The following is a 21,508-nucleotide window of genomic DNA, read 5'->3' as shown; positions in this document are numbered from 1 at the left end:
CGTGTTTTCCGATCTCTAAGTTAAATATAATTTTTTAGACTTATAAATGAAAGAATAACTCGAGTTTGTATTATGTACTGGTTATTGCTTCTTCAAAAGAGCTTTTAGGGCTGAGAAACCTATAAAACTCAGATGAAGGGTTATTGCCCTTCTATCAAACAGTAAAGTACATATTATCGAGCATGTTTACACGCTCTATCATCATTTATGACGACCATTTTATGACGAAAGCTATGGAATGCTTCATAACTTATTAATACTCTAGTGCTGGTGTTTTTTGGTTAAATTTTTTCGACCGTTCCTCGCGAACTCGAAGCTAATACAATCCCAATAATGAAACATTTTTATGTTTATCTTTCTGTAATATTGATAGAAAAAGGGAAAATCAATAATAACATGGGAAAATGTGTATTGGAAATCTTCATTCGCGTTCCATGACGGTTTAAACATGAAGTTTCATGTTTTTTTTTTCATTCACTTTTTACAAAATTCGGGAAATACGTTTATACATTCAAATTCTTTCATTCAAGGTTGGCTTATTCTATGCGGCAAAACGTTTAAGGGTCTCTGCGTTCGCGAAGGATCTTTAAGAGAAAAACGGTTCGGATTTCTATCTTATTCGTAAGGAAATCGTGAACACTTCTTATATAGCTAAGCCCATTCATTTACCCTGGACAAACTACCACATTTTGGGCATTATTATCCTCGCTTTTGTTTTCTTATTTGCCCATCGTCTATTGGTCATTTAACTGAAATAAACCCATGAATAAAATAATAAATAGTGCAGTATTTTCTTCTCGAATTTTTTATCCCCGCTTTTTTCCATTTATATAGCCATTCAGTTGATGATGGGCGAAGATCTTTGGTCTTTGCTACTGGTTAATAAATCCCATATCTCCTCTCGCTGGTCCATTGCCGGCCCTATATCTGTCTAGAATTTATTCGTAAAATACAACTTTTATACTTTAGTGAATTTCAAATGCATAGGTTTGCTAGCGGCCAAGGGTTAAAGTGCCTGAGCACTTAATTTTTGGTAATGTTGTGAATGTTTGGTGTAGTAAAAATTGGTTGCCTACCAAAGGAGTATATTTGCTGTATATGAAAAATAAACTTTAATGGGTGCTTTCCTTGAGCTTAACAAAACAGATAAACAGGACGTATTAACCTACGACATATAAAGATGGACGACAAGTGATTAATTTGTCTAGTATGTTGGTAGTTGCTCTTGGCTGCAACAATTCAATGCGATATAAATGCTGTCCAAGACACTCTTCTAGATTCTTATTCCCATTCTAGTCTTCAACGGGTATTTTCTATGTTAGGATTACGTGCAACACTTCGCCGCACCAAGCTGGAGAGAATTACCGCTACTGACCACGTCGGGAGCAGGCACATTCGTCATGCAGTTCTTAGTTTCCACCACGGGATTATATGGCTCTGAACTTCTTCATGCAAGGGAAAATGCGATTTTCCCAACACAGTATAATCTAATAATATAATATAGTAACAGCAATTAATCTTTCAGTGTACAGTGACTACAATTTACACTAGGGAGAAGGGACTCCCTCACCTGGGCTATTAAAGCCCTTAGCATGGTATTGGTCATCCAAGGTGACGCCACCCTCCGGTTAACCTCCAGCGAAAATTATGCACACAGTCAAAAATATGCAACGCAAGACGGGCAATCGGGCACTAACCGGTCGTCACACAGAGAACGCTGAACTATTCCCCAGTGTTGACGAACAGGAGCTGAACCCCCGAGAACAACATTAAAATATCTAACCATGAAGCCACCCCACAACAAAGGGGGACACAAGACAGTAGCAGTAGTTTTTATATACGTCATTAAAGATTTTAACAATTTTACTGCTTTCGACAAATCCCTATTTTTACTCTGGAAGAATAAATTCACTTTGTCAATATCAGTCAAAATGTCATTCCAAAAGAAAGTTGTATTTAATTCATTCATCTTGTTTTTTAAGTTTTTTGTGGAAAGTCTAGTATCTGTTGCTTGTGATTCATTATTAATTAAACAATCAAGGCTCATGACAATTTCTGTATATCCTTCGCGTAAATTGCTTTAATTGCGTCAGCGCGTGCATGTCAACTTAATTTTGATAAGCTATTCGATAGATGCTTATTTTTATCAGAATTCAGATTTAAAGTCAGTATATCCCAACGATGGGTTGACGATGAGAAAACATTGCAGAGAATTTGGACAAAATCGAAGTAAATCCTTACATTAGAGTTACATTCTACTGTTTGAACGCCAATTCGTATTTATTTGTTGCTTGAAGTCGGGCTTGCAATCCCGAATATTTTCTAGAAATATTCTAGACATTATCGTATGCCTGACATCTACAATCACCGAGTGATATGTTATTTTCCAAAAATGAAACCATAGCATCCGTCAGATACTCTGAAGTATGTCCATAAATATGAATAAAACTGCAAATATCTCTCAATTGGAGCACCATTTGGGACATATCGTATAATAAATCTTAGTTGGTCGGTATGAGTAACATTTGGGTTAGAAATCAGAGTAATATTTAACTTTTTTGTAGTTCAGTATTTTTGTGCTTCAGGCAACTATTTGCCAAGACTTTTGACGAGATGTCTTCTGTTATGAAGAAAAAGTTTCGACACCAAGGTTAAATAGTTTTACTTCTAGGTACCATGTTATATCTGAAATTCCTATATTGTTAAATGTTAAATATGAAACTACTTGCCGTAAAAGGCAGTAATCGTATAGTGAAACGTGTACAGCATTTTTGCGTTGTGAAAAAAATGCATTCCGGGACCGCGCCGTGAGAGGATCGAAAACATGAAACATATACAAGATATAAAGGAAAAGTTCATATTAAATATATAAAGAAAACATACTGTAAGAGGTTCCAGATTAAATATCAGTTTATTCAATTACAACACAATAAGAAAAATCTTAACCTCATCTGAGAGTCTGTTCATTTAAATTCATAAAAAAACTTAAGGTTTGTCTCGTGATTTAAAAGAAAGGAAAGGGAAACAATTTAAGGCCTGAGAGTTAAATTTTAGATTTGACGTTGTTTTTTTTCTGCTAAGGACGTTTTTGAAAAGCTTGCCTAAAATTCAAACACACCAAAAAAAATAAAACTTATCTTGAAGGGACATCTTGAAGCGGAGGACTCTTATCTTATCCCGCGTTGATGTCGGCCGGGCTCATCTTGACACTGGTTCTAAAAATGTAGACCCACTTCACTACTGTAGAACAGAAACAGGAGCACTGCTGCCCAGGACGGCTATCCGCTTGGTCCTGAAAGTCCTATGTCAACACGCAGGTAACTCGTTCAAATTTCGCCGGTCAGAAACGTTGTTGCTAGGAAATTACGGCTCGCCTGTTCTTACTCATCCCAAGAGCAAGCTTCACGGGTAACGTCCCAAGTAAGTTCCAGAGTAACATCCACAAGTCCAGCCAACCAGTAAGTGCGCGAGTCCAAAAGTAAGAGTGTCCAGAGTAAGTGTGTATCCAACTCGAATTTCCTTCGTCTCCTTCACCAAACGGGCTCCCACTATGGCTTCACTTATCGCCCCCTTAATTATGGCAAAATCTTCGTTTTCAACTCCAGAATGCGGAAAAAAGGGTGATCGCGCATGCGCGCCCTTCTTCACTTAGCCAACAACCGGACCCTCAATCGCCAAAAACCTGAATGACTTACATTGAAAGACAAGTAGCAACCTTTGACCTTTCCGTCACGTACTTTCCTCTCTTAAGGTCAACTAACAATGAAAATTCTTTCTCGAACATTCTAAAGCGCGCGAAATCATGACTTGGCGAAAATTGCCTCCCTTTCCCTGTTTCTTTCACAATGAATAAAAGTTTGTACAAGATTTACAAATAGAGGAAAATAAATAATATTCATTTAACTAAATAATATTTCCAGAAGCATCTGTTTCTCCCCAAAATTAAAGCCTTAAATTAAATAATTCAGAATCAAAATAAAATTTAAATTTCCATAAATCATAAAATCATTCACCTAATTTTTTATAACGCTATCAGATAATTTCTCTACATAACATTCCTTTCCCCTAAGGAATTAAATTTTGGTTTACCAAAATTTAGCAGACAGATACTTCTTGAAATACCATGACTCATACTGTGCAATAAGGCTAAAGGATAACATAATGTAACAATATTTCACACGACTCCTTGGTAACAGTGACGTTACTGACACATTAAATTTCAAGTCCAAAATGTGCAAGTAAAACAACAAGATTAATCAAAGCAATTACTAATTAAAATACTCAAGGAAGATCATCAAAAATAATTAATCAAAAACATCAATTAAATCACTTAATTAATTACATAGAAATATTCAGAACACATACAAAAATAAAAATAAAAATAAGGCGTTAATCACAAACAAAATATGTCTAAGATCAATCAATAATGACAAAAAGAATTTTTTTTTTTCAGTTCATTGCATCACACTAGTGTTGCAGTCTCTGTGTGGCCACAATTCTGAACATGTAATTATCTATTCATTCCATTTCAGTCCATTAATGTGAACAATTTCACCTGAGGTCGAACACATTCTACTATTGTGATAATTTCTGCTGAGCACAATCATGGAGTACATTAAATGAGTACGGAGTTGTCAATGCAATCGAGGGAAAACCCTGTAGTTGGAAATCATTGTGTTAGCAACTCCCCCCCTGCAGCCTTCAACGCGAGAAAATGAAAGCAACCAACCCCAGAATGTGAACTCAGCACCACAATACTCCTTAGTAGAGGAACTTGACCTTAAAAGAAACCAGATTTCACCCTCCTACGTCTCACCTTCGACCAAGGAAGAACAATCACTCTTTCAAAGTTGAAGAAGACTTTATCTTTCAATTTTCCCCTTACGATAGATAAGCCACTGAATGTGTTCGAATACACACACCTGAAGAAAGAAATAATCTAATCCAATTGCTCACACCACAAAAAAAAAATGAAATAAATAAAAATAAGATAATTAACGCGCCGCAGATACATAAAATACATTCCTGAGAAAATAACACACTAATAATTCAAACAATTCCAAATAAAATATGTCACATGAACGTATTCAAACAAAGAGTAAAGATCCCCCTAAGTACTACGAAATTGAATAACTTCCCGGAATGAATCCCAAACAATCACGTCTAAGAACAGAAGCGGCCTGATCAGGGCCCAGCATCAGAAAAGAAAAGAACGTTACAACACAAGGAACCTCGGAACCAGCCGAAAATACCCCACACAAAAAAAAATCAGAAAGAAAGAAAACGTGATTGTCCAAAAATTCAATCCAACCAAAATCAATTCCGAAAATAGCATCCAGAATACGCTGTGCAAATACCCATTAGAATTTTATCCAAGACACACAAAAATAATAGTAATAATACAACCTAATGCATATACAAAATAACGTTTGGCCAAACTGAAAAAGTCAAACTATATACAACAAAAAAAATATATATCTATATGTATATATTTCGCTAAAGTCTGATTTACTGAGTCCAAAAATAAATGTTTGCAAAGCCCTGCATTAGTAAGCAACAAAACCCTGCGAATCCCTACGTCTCAGGTTATAAGGAATATCAGCACATTGATTATGAATTCTCTCTGGAGCATCAGAGTTGCACGCCTGCAATGAAGGAAAGTTTATACGTTCAGGTACCTTTGTCAATCTATCCACATGTACTACCTGCGACTGCTGTGGGCTCGTAACTGACTCAATTTTAAAATTCACTTTGGTGACCTGTTCGACCACTCTAAATGGACCCTTATTAAACTTCGCAAATTTCTTAGTCAATCCAGGCCGCAACACAGGAGTATAAAGATACACCATATCCCCTATTTTAATATTTTTTGAAAAAACAACCTTGTCTCTAATCTTTTCCTGTCTTTCAGCCGCTTCCGTTAAGTTTTTATTTACTAAAGAGAAAACCCTGCGGAGTCTTAAAATTAAATCCCTTGAATAAGTGTCTGTGTCACGATAAGTCTTAAAGTCTGTTTGTGTCAACAAATCAATAGGTAAATTTAAATCTCTTCCATAAAGAAAAAATGCTGGGCAGTCCAGTAATGCGCTATGCCGTCCAGTTCTGTGCGCTAAAAGTGCGAAAGGCAAATGTCTGTCCCAATCTTCCTGCGTCTCACTCACAAGGTGGCTGAGAGAATTTATTAGAGTAGCATTTAAGCGTTCAACGACTCCGTCAAACTGCGGGTGGTAACTGGTGGTGGTGTGCTTAGTGATGCCTAATTTCTGATATACTTCTTTTATTGCATGTGAAATAAAATTCGATCCCCTGTCAGTAACTACATGTAAAGGCACACCGTGAGCCGAAATAAAATGTTCCAGTTTTTCTATGATAGATTCAGAAGTAAAGTCTTTCAAAGGATAAGCCTCGGGCCACCTCGTAAAATAATCAGTGATAACTAAGATGTATTTATTTCCCTGTAAAGTAATGGGTAAGGGACCAACAATGTCCATGGCTATTCTTTCTATCGGACGGGAAGCCACAGGCATTCTCAGAAGAGGAGCCTTGTGAGAAGGCCGGTGACCCCTCCTTCCGATACAGGAATGACAAGATTTTACATAATTATGAATGTCCCTATACATGCCTTTCCAATAAAAGGATTTTTGAATACGTTGCAGTGTGCGATGGAACCCGGAATGTGCCGCCACCGGCGAATCGTGGTGCTCTTGCAGAATACGTGAAACTAAAGATCGTGGAACAACCAACCTGTGCAGTTTTTGCCAACGGGTACGTTGCTTAGCATATTCACAATATAAAATGCCATTACGCATAAAAAATTTCAAAAAACGAGGACTAGGAGTCAAATTTTTTTTTATATCTGAAATAATCTGCTTACAATGCATATCTGAACCCTGCTCTTCTTTGAACGTCTGTAATAAGTCTGGACTGACAGAATTTTGAACAAGGTGCGTTACATTTACTGCTCTAGACAAAAAATCAGCTGTTACGTTCAATTTCCCTGGTTTATGTATTATTGTATAGTCAAATTGGGACAAGCTCATAATCCACCTAGCTATCCGAGAAGTGGGATCCTTCAATTTTAGCACGTGGGACAGCGACGCCTGATCTGAATAAATTGTGAACCTTTTCCCTAAAAGGTACTGGCGAAAAAAGGCAGTAGCCCAAACTACTGCTAAAACTTCCCTTTCAACTGTACTGTATCTGGTCTCCGGATCTTTTAACTTCCGGCTTGCGTAACAAATTGGATGCAAGAACCCAGTATCATCCTCCTGACAAAGAACAGCTCCTAAGGCTAAATTGGAAGCGTCCGTACAAAGCGAAAACGGTTTGGAAAAATTGGGTAGAGTTAAAATAGGTTCCTTTAAAAGTTCATTTTTAAGAGTGTCAAAGGAATTTTGAGCTTCATTGGTCCATTTAAATACAACTTTGTCTTTTGTTAGCTGTGTAAGAGGAAGAGCCTTCTGTGCGAAATTAGGTATAAATCTTCTATAAAACCCTACAAGCCCGAGAAACCTTCTAACTTCTTTTCTATTCCGAGGAGGAACAAATGCTTGTACAACTTTTAAATTTCTGTCATCTGGTTGTAAGATACCTTTTGATACCTTAAATCCTAGATAAGTTATTTGGCTTTTGAGAAAATGACACTTGGACGGTTTCAACTTAAGATTATGATTTCTGAGTCTGTCAAAAACTATTTTAAGCTTTTCAAGGTGTTCGTCAAAAGTACTCGAAGCTATCACAATGTCATCTATGTATATGCCTATTTTTAACGGGGACAGATTGGCTAAGACAACAGACATGAGCCTTTGAAAGGAACTGGGTGCATTGCGCATTCCGAAAGGTGTCCGAAGCCATTCGTAATGCCCGGAAGGGGTCGAAAAATCACTTTTAAATGTGTCATCCGGGTGGATCTTCATTTGGAAAAATCCCGAAGTTAAGTCCAACGTTGAAAACCAATTCGCATCACCCAATTGTTCCACAAGCTCGAGCATATTGGGAAGAGGAAATGAATCTTCAACAGTTTTTTCATTAAGTTTCCGAAAATCCGTCACTAATCTATACGTATTATCAGCTTTCTTTACAAAAAGAACCGGCGCACTATATGGACTATCGCTTTCTTGAATAATATTGGAATCCAATAATTCTGTTATTTGCCTATCTAATTCCTCGCGAAGATGAAAAGGCACTTTGTATGGCTTTTGTCGAACCGGAATACTATCCTTAAGGTTAATATTGTGTAGAATTGTATCGCACCCCGTTAGCTGAGTTACAGAAGAAGCGAAAATGTCATTGTAATGGCTTAAAAGCTTAGTCAGGTGCTGCTGCTGATCCGGTGACAAGTGAGAAAGGTCAAATTCTCCCCCCCACGACTCAAAATCCTCTCCTTTCTCCATGGTCGTCGTGTTATTCACGCAAGCAGTTTCTATTGAAGACACAGTAACAGGAAGAATAGATGCTAACTTAGTTCTTTTGTTAATATGAATAGTCTGTGGAGTAAAATTTGCTATCTTAACGTTAAAGGTCTTAGAATCATTATTTAAATTAACTGATCTTGCCACAGAGAATTTACTATGAGAGTTTTTATCAATCGGCTCTAATAGGACTGTGTCATGCGAATCATTAAACGTAGGAGCAATTACCTTTACTATATTCTCAGAAAACGGCAAAAGTTTATGTTTACGAACTGCATAGCAATAATCCAAGGAATCTATCGGTCTCGGAAAGAGACAATTTGAACTGTCACACCAACGTAAAGCAAAATTTTGCCCAAGTAATTGTTTAGTGCTAAAATCCAGCATGAGGGCATTATCAAGTAAAAACTGTGTTCCTAAAATGGCACCATAGTGCAAAGAAAAATCCTTGTCCTTAATGAGAAAATCAACAGGAAAAATCCTGCCTTGCAATACTACGGGAAGTGAAACTTTCCGTGTGATTAGAACATTCTGATTAGAAATTCCTTTTAAATAAAGTTTACAAGGAGAAAATGAAACTTTATCCCCTAACCCTGCAATAATTTTTTCCTCTATAATATTAACCGTTGCCCCCGAGTCTATCAAAAATTTAATTTCTGTCTGTAATATAGAACCCTCTACTATTGGTAATGAAGATTCTCCTGTAGTGACTACAAAGACGGATGGCACCTCCAAAAGGGCATTCGAGGAAGAAATGGAAGCGTGTTTCTCCACACCCTTTTCTAGTTTAAATTAAATGTCTGAGCTTGGTGATTCAATTTGCTACCAGTTGCACCTCGATCCTGAGATGCTACCTTCAAATGTTCGGGTGTCATATGAGAATTAAGTGTATTCGCCGTTCCTGCCTCTCTTTGTCGAAATCTGTGATCTGATCTACCCTGCTCGTTATTAGACCTGCCATTTACATAACAATTTCTGCTTATGTGTCCTACCCGGTTACAACGGAAACATCTAGGCTGTAAGGATCTCGACCGAGGATTATGCACCATCAAAGATTGCATTTGGCGCTGCAAAGTATTCATCATCTGTGTCAACTGGGTTAAGTTCTGTTGTTGCAATCGAATAGCCTCTACAAGCTCTACATTATCACCCGAAACACAAAGAGTGTCCTTGGAATTTACCGTACCCGTAGTATGGACCGCCTTAACTTCCGCTGACTGAAAATCTGCCTCAGCATGGTTTTTTATCCACATCTCTTCCTCCAAAACTGCGTGGTTTTTCGCTGCTACAAATGATTTATGATTATGGGGCAAAAGCAGACGTCTAAGGTGCAAATGCAATCCTTCTAGAAAAACAGATAATAGCAATTCCTGTCTCTGAGTCTCTGCTGCCGGATCGCCCATCCTTTCTACTGGCACTGTTTTATAAGATAAAGCCTCGATACGCGCAGCGAATTGTCTGACTGACTCCCGCGGCTTTTGAAATGCCTGTATAAGGGAGCGAATATGGGAATGTAGACTTTGAACTGTTGTAAACCTGTCCTTCAAGGCACCTACCAGGTAGGAAAAATCAGCTTCGCTCCTCAAACGCGGATTATTCCTAACAAATTCCGCGGCTTCCCCCCCCCAAGTTTAACCCGAATTACCGTAACTTTATCTGACTCCGTCCATCCTACATGTGATGCTATCAGTTCGAGTCTATCTAAAAAATCAGCTAGGCTAATGCTATTTTCTCCTCCCGTAAAAATAGGAACTGACTCCAGTGGGTCCAAGCCAAAAACTGAAGTACCCTTTACACCCGGGGCTGTCTCTTCCAACATCTCTACTGATGGGTCAGGCTGTCTAGTAGAACGGCGCGTTTTCTTCGACATATCGCCCTCTAATAGTTTTGAATCATTCAAAAAGTTTCCAAATTGTCAAGCTAATTTAATCAGCTGCCAGTTACGCGCAAAACTTAAAAGAACCTCCACTCATTGACAACTCCGGTACTTTTACAGAAAACATAAGTATCGATCATTACATCTAAAACATACTGAGTATTTCGAAAGCCTCAAAATTTGAAATTCACAAGCCTTCTTAAAACCAAATACTTTTGTACTAGTAAACAACCTAACATGCACAGTATGAAATCATTGAATCACACGTACTAAAACACTATCTTTTTGGTTAATATTATACCAAAACAGTTTAACTAATCTTAAATTCAAGTCTTAAATTAAATTAGAGAATTAATATCCTGCAGTAACCAGTAAGCAAACATAATTCAAAGCAAAACCTTAATTAGTCCTCACACATAAAATTTAACACTTTCATAAAACAGTAAGTTATACAAAGTAAATAAATTCAAAAAAATAAGTTACTGATTCGATCCTTCACTAAGCAGAGGTCACGGCACCAATGTTATGAAGAAAGTTTCGTCGTGAGAGGATCGAATAAACACAAAAAAAAAAAAATACACTTATCTGGTTGGGCATCTTGAAGTGGAGGAGAGCTCATATCTTAGCTCTATCCTTACGTCACTTGGCAAATCCGCAAGACAGAGACTCGAACGGCACGACAATAAATTACATCAGCTATACCGTCAAATCTTACGCCTGCTACTGGTTTCCATAGAAGAAAATTATTCCCACTGGAAGCAAGAGAACAGCTTACACCGCACGGCTGTCTGCCTAGACTCTCAGCTCCACCAAGGAAAACGTAGACAATTAAGCTAGGCATTTTAGAGAACGGCTAACGCAGGCTTCCAGTTGGCTAAGGTGACATAATTCCTTCTGTTTTCAAGTCGGAGTTCAGAGGACATCGTCCTGACTTTTGCCGATACAGATAGAGACCCAAGTCTCTGTTAATTTTTTTGTTATTCGCTCAAAAGTTTTTTTTTCTTCGCATTTTTGAGAAAACCCGCGGCCGGGGAGCATAATTGCCGCTCCCCGCCGGAAGCACTGCTCGATGCCGACTAAATCTTTTCCTTTCTCCGGTCAAGAGTAAGTGTGTCTCGTCTCTTAACCAAACGCGGCCGGGAAGCATATTTGCCGCTCCCCGCCGGAAAACACCTCTCGGAGTCACTTACATTTTGTCCAGCAAGCCCAAAAATCAGCGAGTCAGTCAGAGAGTGCCTAAGCGAGTCCAGAGTAAGTGTGTCCAGAGTCTCGCCTCTTAACCAAACGCGGCCGGGGAGCATATTTGCCGCTCCCCGCCGGAAAACATTTCTCGTCGTAATTACATTTTGTCCAGCAAGCCCGAAAATCAGCGAGTCAGTCAGAGCGTGAGTACGAGAGTCAGCCAAAAAGTGAATCCCACTTACATTGAAAGATAAGTAGCAACCTTTGACCTTTCCGTCACGTACTTTCCTCTCTTAAGGTCAACTAACAATGAAAATTCTTTCTCGAACATTCTAAAGCGCGCGAAATCATGACTTGGCGAAAATTGCCTCCCTTTCCCTGCTTCTTTCACAATGAATAAAAGTTTGTACAAGATTTACAAATAGAGGAAAATAAATAATATTCATTTAACTAAATAATATTTCCAGAAGCATCTGTTTCTCCCCAAAATTAAAGCCTTAAATTAAATAATTCAGAATCAAAATAAAATTTAAATTTCCATAAATCATAAAATCATTCACCTAATTTTTTATAACGCTATCAGATAATTTCTCTACATAACACTTCTGTAATTTCCTCATAAGTTGTAGCAGGGAGATAAGAGGGATTACCTTTTCTAGAATTGTCGTACTTTTTGATATGGTCATCGAAAAATGGATCAAACTTACTTAGAAGTTTCCTAAATAATTTCCGTTTTTCATTGAACCAATAGTTACATTCCCCCTCTGAAAGGAGTCCTCTTGATACTAAAAACTTTATAACAGCCACTATTCTCAGCACTTTTAGATAAATGTAAACGACTGTGGTTAGCTCATTATACACTTTTTGTGTTCAGGTGAGTTTTCATAGTGTGAAGTAGCCATATTTTCATGCTTCCAGTCATTGAATCCGCTAGTGTTGAACGTAGAATTAGTAGATGAAAGAATTTACATACGAAACAGCATATGTTTCCTTGTGACGGAGAATATTGTTGCGTTTTTTTCCTTCTGATGCCAGTTGTTACGTTATTTTCTTCCTTTTGTACGTTCGTTACGGGTTCGTGTGGATTTGGAGTGAATAACGACGACAGCACTTAATGAAATATCGAAACAAAGTTTATTTAGCCAGTACTAATTAGGACAGCTCCAAAATCACGTTACAGTCTTCGAAGAACTACTATAAACACGCTGGCACAATCAGCAACACAGCCTTCAGGTTATCAGGCTATAACGGTGGAGACAGCTTCACTGCAAAGCACCAGAGTACAGCTCCCGATTCTGTTCGGTTGTTCTCGGAACTCCACGTACTCTCGAGACTCTCCACGCTACAACTCGCAATGCACTCGAAGACACACAGAGCACGACTCCCGATTCTTCGGTTCAGTCATTCCCAGAACTCAACACGCTCTCTCGACGATGCACTAACCGCGATACACTAAGAGACTCTTCGATGCACTCGACGACCAACTCAGCGCTAGACTTCGAGACACTCGCTCAGTGACTACTATCAGCTCGCTAGACGAGGCACACACTCGGATACTAACTGCGGACCAACAGGGTTTATACAGCTTTCGGCTTGTGCTCGAGAACATTCTGGGCTAAACCGGTAAGAATTCGTTCCAGAAGGTTCTCCATCCGTCCATAGCATATCGCCAATTTAGTCGCCAGATGGGCGATTTCTCGTCAAATGTGGCAATCCTACCTTACCATTTTATAGCAACCATAAACCTTCTTTGCGGGGAAGCTATCTCACCTCGCCTGTACATTTCGTAACAATATATTACACATTCGCGATTTACGAGCTCACCATTACGTAACTCTTTCTTGAACAACATCGCAAAAGGTATCTTGTTTTAGTTTTATCATTTTATTCGTTATATATACGTGCTGATTTTACAAAATTATTAAGGGTCTGACGGACCTTTCTCAACCCAGTGTGACTATAAATTCTTGTCGGTATATGAAAGCCACAAGCATGGATCTGAACTTTCAGGAAAAATGTTTGAAATGGCCATAACCTCATCAGTTATTGTACTCATTTCAGTAGTTCTTACTGTGTTTTCTTGAAGACTTAAATAATCGGTTTCTCGCTGTCTCTGTCCGTCAACTTCAGGCGTATTGTTGGATATATTGGTAAAATTGTTAGAGGCAAATGTAAAGGCAGATTTTGTATTAATAAAACATTGGGTCAGCTTCCATAATTTATCAATTGATTTCTTCTTTTCCATCGATTTTTCACGTTCCGCAGCTCCACTTTCAAATGTTTCATTCTGACTTGTCCTGAATCCGAAATAATTAAAATAAATGTTGAAAGTATTTGTGATGATTTAAAGTAGGTACTTACAAATTTGCTCTTACCTATAGATTTTAAGTAGACAATATTATACTCTTCTAAATTCTCGTACAAACGCTAACCGGTAATAAATGTACGTGACTCGCAATCTCATACATCTAGGCACAAATCGTCTGAAATACGATTTCCTGTTTTGCATTTTACATTCTGTGTTTCTTCCAAAAATATCAACTCTGAAAGAAATTCTTGGCGAAGTTTTTAATCCATTAGTACCAGCTATGATTACAAATTGTAAACATAATTTTTATTTTGTGAGAATACTATTTTGACTGCAACTAAAGCTAAAAGTTTTATATTGCTGTTTCTTTATTTCCATTGTTAACTCTTGGAATAACGACACCCATTCAAAGAGTTCGCAGGTTAGAGCGAAGAGACTCAGCTTCTTGCTCAAGTCAATAAAGTATTCCTTATATTGTACGTATTTGAGATGAGGTCAGTACCCCTTGAATCATTTTTAGACATTTTGTTTGTGCAACCATATGCAACAGAATATCTCATGTTTCAAAAATTGAAAAAAAAAATAAATAAATAAAAATAAGTTACGCTGACGAGTCATTGGGATGGGGGCCCACCAGCGACCGAGCGGTAAAGTCGCTGAACACCTGTAGTTCGGTCCGAGGTTCGAATCCCGCGAACGGGCTGGCTGCATGGATGTTTTCCCCATGTGTAATGTGTATACGAGCCAGTTTCCCTTAGAAATTCCTCCACGAAGGCATCCTTCCCTTAGGCAAATAGCCCTCGAGGCTTTACCATAACCACACACACACACACACACTCATTGGGATAGGAAAAATATGACCGCCGAGGTTTAACTTGCTGAGTTGAACACTCACTCAACGTCTTTGATGGTAAGTCTGAGCAGTATCTCTCTGGAGAAGAAAAGGTTTTAAATGACAGAGTAACCAACGCCGTCTGTACAAAAATTTAGATTAGGTTGTTCTAATATGGCAACGAACACAAGGGCTATCTGCTGAAGAGAATGGTTCCCTTCATGGAGGACTTTCTAAGTGAAACTGGCTCCTATACTCGCTACACATGGGAAAAACCACGGGAAGCAACCATGCAGCTAACTCGAAACCAGATCAAACTCCGAGTATTCAGTAGTACCATTCCGTCACTGGGAGGGTTGTAAGAGTCTAGAATGTGTGATAAAGGCTGCGTGTAGCGTATAAACACTAGAATAGTTCATTTAAGGTGCCATCTTAAAACAGTTGATAGAAAAATAAACATTGAATACTGAGTCTGAAAATGTAAAAAGATATGATTTTTGATGAAATGATAACACAAGGAAAAAAAAGGGGTGAAAAATGCAAAACTAGAACGGAAAACAAGAAACACACTGAATATTTGCGAACGAAATGATTTAAAAATTAAATTATGCAATTTTATGCCAAATATTAAAAAAATTGCATCAGTACATTAAGCGCACCCACCAAATTCATTAAAATCGGAATTCTCGCAATTAGACTCTGTGGGTTTGTTTCTGAAACTTGTTTATAATTGTAAAATTAATAATAATAACACAAAAATAATTAAACATAATTCTAGTAAAGCAATTTTTCTTCAAAACATTTCTTAATATACTTATCTAATTGTTATCTTTAGGTTATTTATTTGCCAATATCTGTATTATGATTACATTGTATATTACATAATATAGAAAAAAATGTAAGGGTATCGGTGAGAAAAAACATTCCTTCAAAAGGGGGTAATGCGAAAGAAAGGTTAGGAATCTCATCTGAGGTATATATGGTAAAAGCTGCGTGTAGTGCATAAGCGCAAGAACAGTTCATTTAAGTCGCCTTCTTTTAACATTTGACTAGGAAAAAATAAAAGAAGTATCTTGAATACTCAGTTTGAAAATGTAAAAAGATAAAATGATTTTTATAACACTTCATCGCCAATTATACTCGATTTGTGTGTTTATGAAACATTGCATTTTATTTTTGAGCCCAAAAGAGCTATTACTCTCGAAACACGATTTACGTTGTTTGACTCTTCGGGGCCGTCGCCATTCGGCACAATGTAAGAGGATGCACAAGCTGAGCTGTTTAAAAGCAATAGATGCTGTTCTTAAGATTAAAAAGCTGAGATGTTTAAAAGCAATAGATTTTTATTTTGTATCATATTGATAAGAATAATAATGCATTAAAAAAAGTAATTTCGTGGAATTACGATATATATATATTTTTCACTTTTCAAATATATGGTAAATACATATAGCATTGTCATGTTCGTTTAAATGTATATTCATTTAATACTGGTAAGCTTCAGATTCTCTGATGAATCGAATAAGGAAATGCATGAAAATCGCTACGGTATGAATGGAAAGGAATGAGAATGAGAGAATTAGTGATCAGAGAATAATTCCGTAACAGCCACTGGTATTGTATAACAGCCATTGTGTTGTGTGTATGCATTTTGAAACTTGACGATAAGATGAAATAATAAGTAAATAATATTAAATAAAGATTAAACGCTGGTAGATCCATTATTTTATTGTTTTGTTTTAAAACATAACCCAAAATTTGCTGAACAATCAGCAGTAAAGTTCATGTACTTATAATACAAACATGCAATACTAAATGTAAAATATAGAGCAGAAAATTCGCTCTTGCTTTAAATAAAACGTAACTGAACAACGAACACTGAGTTTTTCCAAAGTTCGCCTATACTCGTATGCTTTTATACGCTGCACGAGGAAAGGAGAATCCCTTTTGACCTTGATCAGCTGACTGTGTGCACGCCACGCACAATTTTATTATTTGCCTCTTCTAATATGAGAACCTGCAAAATATTTCGCTTTTCCACATGGGCGATCACTACTGATAATCTTTACTGATAAACCATATCAAACTTAAAAAAAAACCCTTTGGGGCCACTGATAAATCAATATCCTTTAAAATTTTTCCTTTTCTCCATCTCTCTTTTTTTTTCTTTAACCTAAACTTTAAATCCCGCAAAATTATTAATTGTTTGAAGCTAATAAGTTTTGAAAAATTTGGTTTGACAAGTTATTTACAAAATATTTCATTGTTATAGACGGTCAAGGCTCTGAAGAAGCAATATGGTGGATTGTACACTGAGAAAAACGTATGCATCAGTAGTACCCACACCCATGCCGGTCCTGGAGGATTCTTACAGTATGCCCTCTACATCGTGACGTCACAGGGTTTTGTACGGCAAACCTACGACACCATGCTCAAAGGAATCCTGAGGGTAAGTGAGACTACTGTTTTGAAATCAAACGGTTTCTCTTCAAAGCGACATCAGTTTCATGAAATGCCGCTCCCATAAACTGTGTAACTGTGAGAGAACTAAATGGAGTACAGCGTATACACCTCCTCGTCCAAGTTGATATACGTTACGTTTGGCTACGAAAATATTTGTTTGGTACATGACATCTGTTTGGAATGAGACTGCGCGCAACACACTTCTTGAACTCTCTCGAGACGATGCTACGATTGCTGATGAACATCAGTGCGCATTCAGTAAACAACCCGCTCTATAACTAGGATTTGCGAATAATTTTGCGTTTTATAACGTAAATTTCTTGTAAATTCCTTAATAATAAATTTAGGAAAGTTATGAGTAACAAAGAAAATGCTTAGAATCATCATGAAGATGAAAAAAGAGACCTGAAATGTATGAAGATGGCATGCGTATCTGGGACTCGGATACTGCATACCGGTATGCCGAATACGACTGTGAAAAACAAAGACGCTATTCAGTCGGCTAACGTTGCTTAGGGGAGTTCGATTACAAAGCAAGGATGAGACGTCAGAGCTCGTTGAAAAATTGTTTTTCATCTAAGTAGCAGAAAAGGGTTTATGTACAGCATCACTTACAGTGCTTAATTTATGTACAGTATGTATTTCAATTCATGCAGTTGCATTTTAGTATTAAACAGTCTTATAATAATAATGTTATGAATTTTGTATACATGTAAATAGTTTTAGTGAAACTGCATGTAAATTGTATATCTTGGGTAAAATAATATGAAAGGCCTCTGAATGCGAAGCATCGTGGGAAAAACAGGGTTACAGGGGCAAGCCTTTTTAACATTGAGGTGATGGTTATCTCCCCTAATTGGCGAAATAGCGCCAAGCTGGCGATGGTTTTAACGAGTAGTTCTTTCACCAAATTTGGCGAGAAATCATCAAAAGTCACCAAACTTGGCGATCATTCGGCGACATTTTGGCCCTATATCTGGGTAACTGTAACTGGTCCGATCCCTATGTAACCGTAACTGTGTATGCTTTCCTACAAGGAACTGTCTATGCTTTCCGGAAATCTAAGGTACTGAATATTTCTCGGTGGACTGGAGAAAACTAAGTAAGAACGGAGAGATCATTAGTTTGCAACTGAGTTTAGTTCAGAGTATTGAGAGATCACCACGCGAGCTTACGCATCTGAGGCTGGGATGCGTTGCACATTGAATGTTCTTAGTAGTTTGCAATGGTAACTACTTATTGTGCTCTGTTATACTGAGAAGAGCTAGATGTGTACTTTTGTGTAAAACGTTTAGAAACTCTAAAGTGTTGCTGGAAAAATATATTTCATCAAGGTGTCTTCGGATCTGTGTGCATTCAATCCATTACAAACCTGTACGCACGTAACAATATTTAAGAAAACTTTTAAACTGAATATGACATCAAAAATCTCCGATTCAGTTTATTCCGATTTTTGATGTCATATTCAATTTGTATTAAGAGGTCGGTTATTAAATAAATAAGAGCAAACTCGAAGTTGATTCTTCCATCCTCCCCCAAGTGGCATTAATGGTGCGGTTATTGTAATTTTACTATTGTCTTTAATTTCTAATTTTATTATTTTGCCATGTTGAAAGAATTTTGATACATACAATTAACAAGTTTTCGAGGTCTAAAAATGCATTATCAGTATTCTCAAGTTTTATTTCCTAGTCTCATAATGTAGTAAAAAGAAAAACATTATTTAACTACAAAATGTTTCATTTTTAACCACTTCACCGTTCCCTCCCCGACAAACTAAAATTGTCGTCAGGCGTACCAATATGGTAGCTCGTCGAGGTTAAATATGGTCTGGATCGTTACCTCCGAGAGACACTCGTCGCTTCGTGTTTGCACTTCCCCCAGAATACAGCGAAAATGAAAAGAGGTGAATGATGGCTTAATTTCCCAAGCTTTCTCCAGAGAAGATTTGTATCAAACGTAATTTCACTTACAAAGACGGGAAACACGAATACACTTCTGGGCCCCTTCAGCTGGTATTGCAGTGAAACTAATTCTCATATGCAAGAGTAATCCAAAAAGTAAGTTCCTTTTAGCAGCACCAAAAAAGACAAAAAATCATATGGAAAAAATCTTTATTAAATAATAAACTACAATGAGAAGACTGTTTTTCGACATAGGTACCTCTACTTTTTAGCCCTTTATCTTAACGAGGTACAAATGTTTGGATGCTATCGTCAAAGAATGATGCCGCTGCGATTTCAACCATTGGGTGACAATAGATCTGACCTGGTCGTCCCGGAACTACTTGCCAGCAAGGAAGAACTTCAAGTGCTTGAAAAGTCACTTGATGCGAGATCCGAGCTGTAGGAAGGTGATCAAAAACTTCCCATTGCGACTTCGTAAGGCATTTGTTGCGTGTCACGAGCAGTATGTGCTCGTGCATTATCAGACATTGGCAAAATTCCGTCCCGAAGCATGCCACGATGCTTATTCTGTATTGCTTGATGCCGTTGTCTAAGCCTCTTGCAATAGTGTGCCGCGTTAACTGTTTGTCTGCGTGCCATGAAATCCATGCGTCGATCCCGAAACATGTACACATCAGTTTGCGATGCATGGTTAGTGGCTTGACTTTGTCTGTTGGCGATGATGTGTGCCTCCTTTCTATCGATTGCGGTTTGGATTCCGGCGTTACGGGACACAAACAGGTTTTATCACCAGTCAAGATCCAGTTAAAGAAGGAGTCACGCTCTTCGTCGTATCGTGTCTGGAAGTCTAGAGCCCTGACGTATTAGTCTCTGCTGCTGTATCAGACTGGAAGGTACCCATCGCACACAATTTACGAAATTTCAGTTTTTCGAGCATAACTCATGAAGTAGTGACCTGCAAATATGAGGAAATTCCAGGGAAAGTGTTATTATGGTGAAACGTCTATTCTGCATAACCTTCGCATTAACTGCTGCAATCAAATCATCATTAATTAGAGATGGGTGCCGACTTCATTCATTAATATATTTTCACGTTCTTTATTGAATTAGCGCACCCACCTTCTGGCCATCTTTTGGTTCATCGCATTGAGTCCGTACACTTTACAAATTTGTCTGTGAATTCCCTCACATTGAGAAATCGGATGGCCGATCGTATCTCGCACAGGGCGAGATACTCGATTATTTTAAAAACTTTAAGCTTTCATTAAACGAGCGCCACATAAGTCAGCGATCTAAAAATGCCTTTCGTCGCTTGCCAGTGACACAGTAGAAAAAACGCTCATGCTTAACTAACGAATGCAGCTATTTTGCGGCGAAAATACAAAACGGATCTTTTTGGATTACGTACGTAAAAGCGTGCTTTTATGGAAACGTCTTCGTTAATTTTTAAATACGAAATTTAAGATAAATAAATTTTTCTGCTGTGTAGGCATGCGAATAGGAGATTTTCTAATTAGGTCTTGACAAATGATGAAAGGGGGATGAGATATATTTCTAAGGTCAGTTTCAAATGCCAGAAGGTTTTCTTTGGAGGATAAAAAGAAGCAAATATTTGAGTTTTGTAGGAGGTTGAAGTGATTAATGAATGCAAATAATATTAGGAGTGGACTACCTACCAGAACCGCTACCCAACAGTGTTTTCTAGAGCACGACAAGATTCTGTGAATAAGATTCTTCTAAAAACACGAAAATTGATATTTTTGATTATAATTCGCACAAAACAGAAAAATTATTCCGAACAGTTGTTCTTCCGAAACAAACAGACATAGCAGCCTTAATGTCAGGAACCTTTTTCTCAGTGGTATTTTATTTTTATTATGTACAAATCTAAATATTTAGCTTCTCAATTTGTGTGTGGTTCATGAATATGATTCTTGATTTTAATATCAAATATCTCTGTCAATTTTTTATCATACGGTAGTCAAGTGGTTTTTTTTATATATATATATATATATATAACGAGCTCAAAATTTTCCTGAATAGTTTTCCTGGTGTACAGACCGGATAAATACTTAAAAAGTTAGATGAATTTCAAAATACGAGAACATGAATCTCTGCGTCCTTTAAAATATTTTTGGAATTAAATGTATGTCTACGATCAATTTCTACGAAAATAAAGGCGGGTAAGGACATTTATGGACACTGTGTATATCGTCATACAATGATAGCGTGTGTGTGTGCTTGGTTTTACTGTATATCATCTTACAGTGACGACGTATGTGTGCTTTTCTGCAGTTATTGGGTTTTAGTTTTCGGGTACACTTAAATAAATCATTTATTTAACGTTAAATTTTTCAAACAATGTTTGCAAACCTTTACAAAGCAAAATACGCAGAAGGAGATTTAGTGATCAATATTAGCATATACTGCGGAGTAAAACTAAATTTGTGTCAGTGGTAAGGGACTACAGAGTTTCATACTAGGAATAAAATGATTATTGAATTTTCCTGTTCAGATTTAAATTTAAAA

At 37.4% G+C, this 21,508-nt stretch overlaps 1 protein-coding gene across 2 annotated transcripts in view; it reads left to right on the top strand.

Annotated features, from left to right (window-relative positions):
• Nucleotides 1-21,508, top strand: part of LOC118205086 (uncharacterized) — a 246,611-nt gene that overhangs the window by 145,297 nt on the left and 79,806 nt on the right. For both annotated transcript variants that reach the window (XM_085823981.1, XM_085823982.1), the window contains exon 3: nt 16,882-17,058. In XM_085823981.1, coding sequence (XP_085680107.1) covers nt 16,882-17,058 — 177 coding nt within the window. The remainder of the gene's footprint in view (nt 1-16,881; nt 17,059-21,508) is intronic.

The sequence above is a fragment of the Stegodyphus dumicola genome, chromosome 9 (genome assembly GCF_044657685.1).
Source record: "Stegodyphus dumicola isolate Sdum_Otavi_A_Nest chromosome 9, ASM4465768v1".
In the NCBI taxonomy this organism is placed as follows: domain Eukaryota; kingdom Metazoa; phylum Arthropoda; class Arachnida; order Araneae; family Eresidae; genus Stegodyphus; species Stegodyphus dumicola.
The sequence above is the reverse complement of the archived record's forward strand: the minus strand, read 5'-3'. Positions and strand labels throughout refer to the sequence as shown.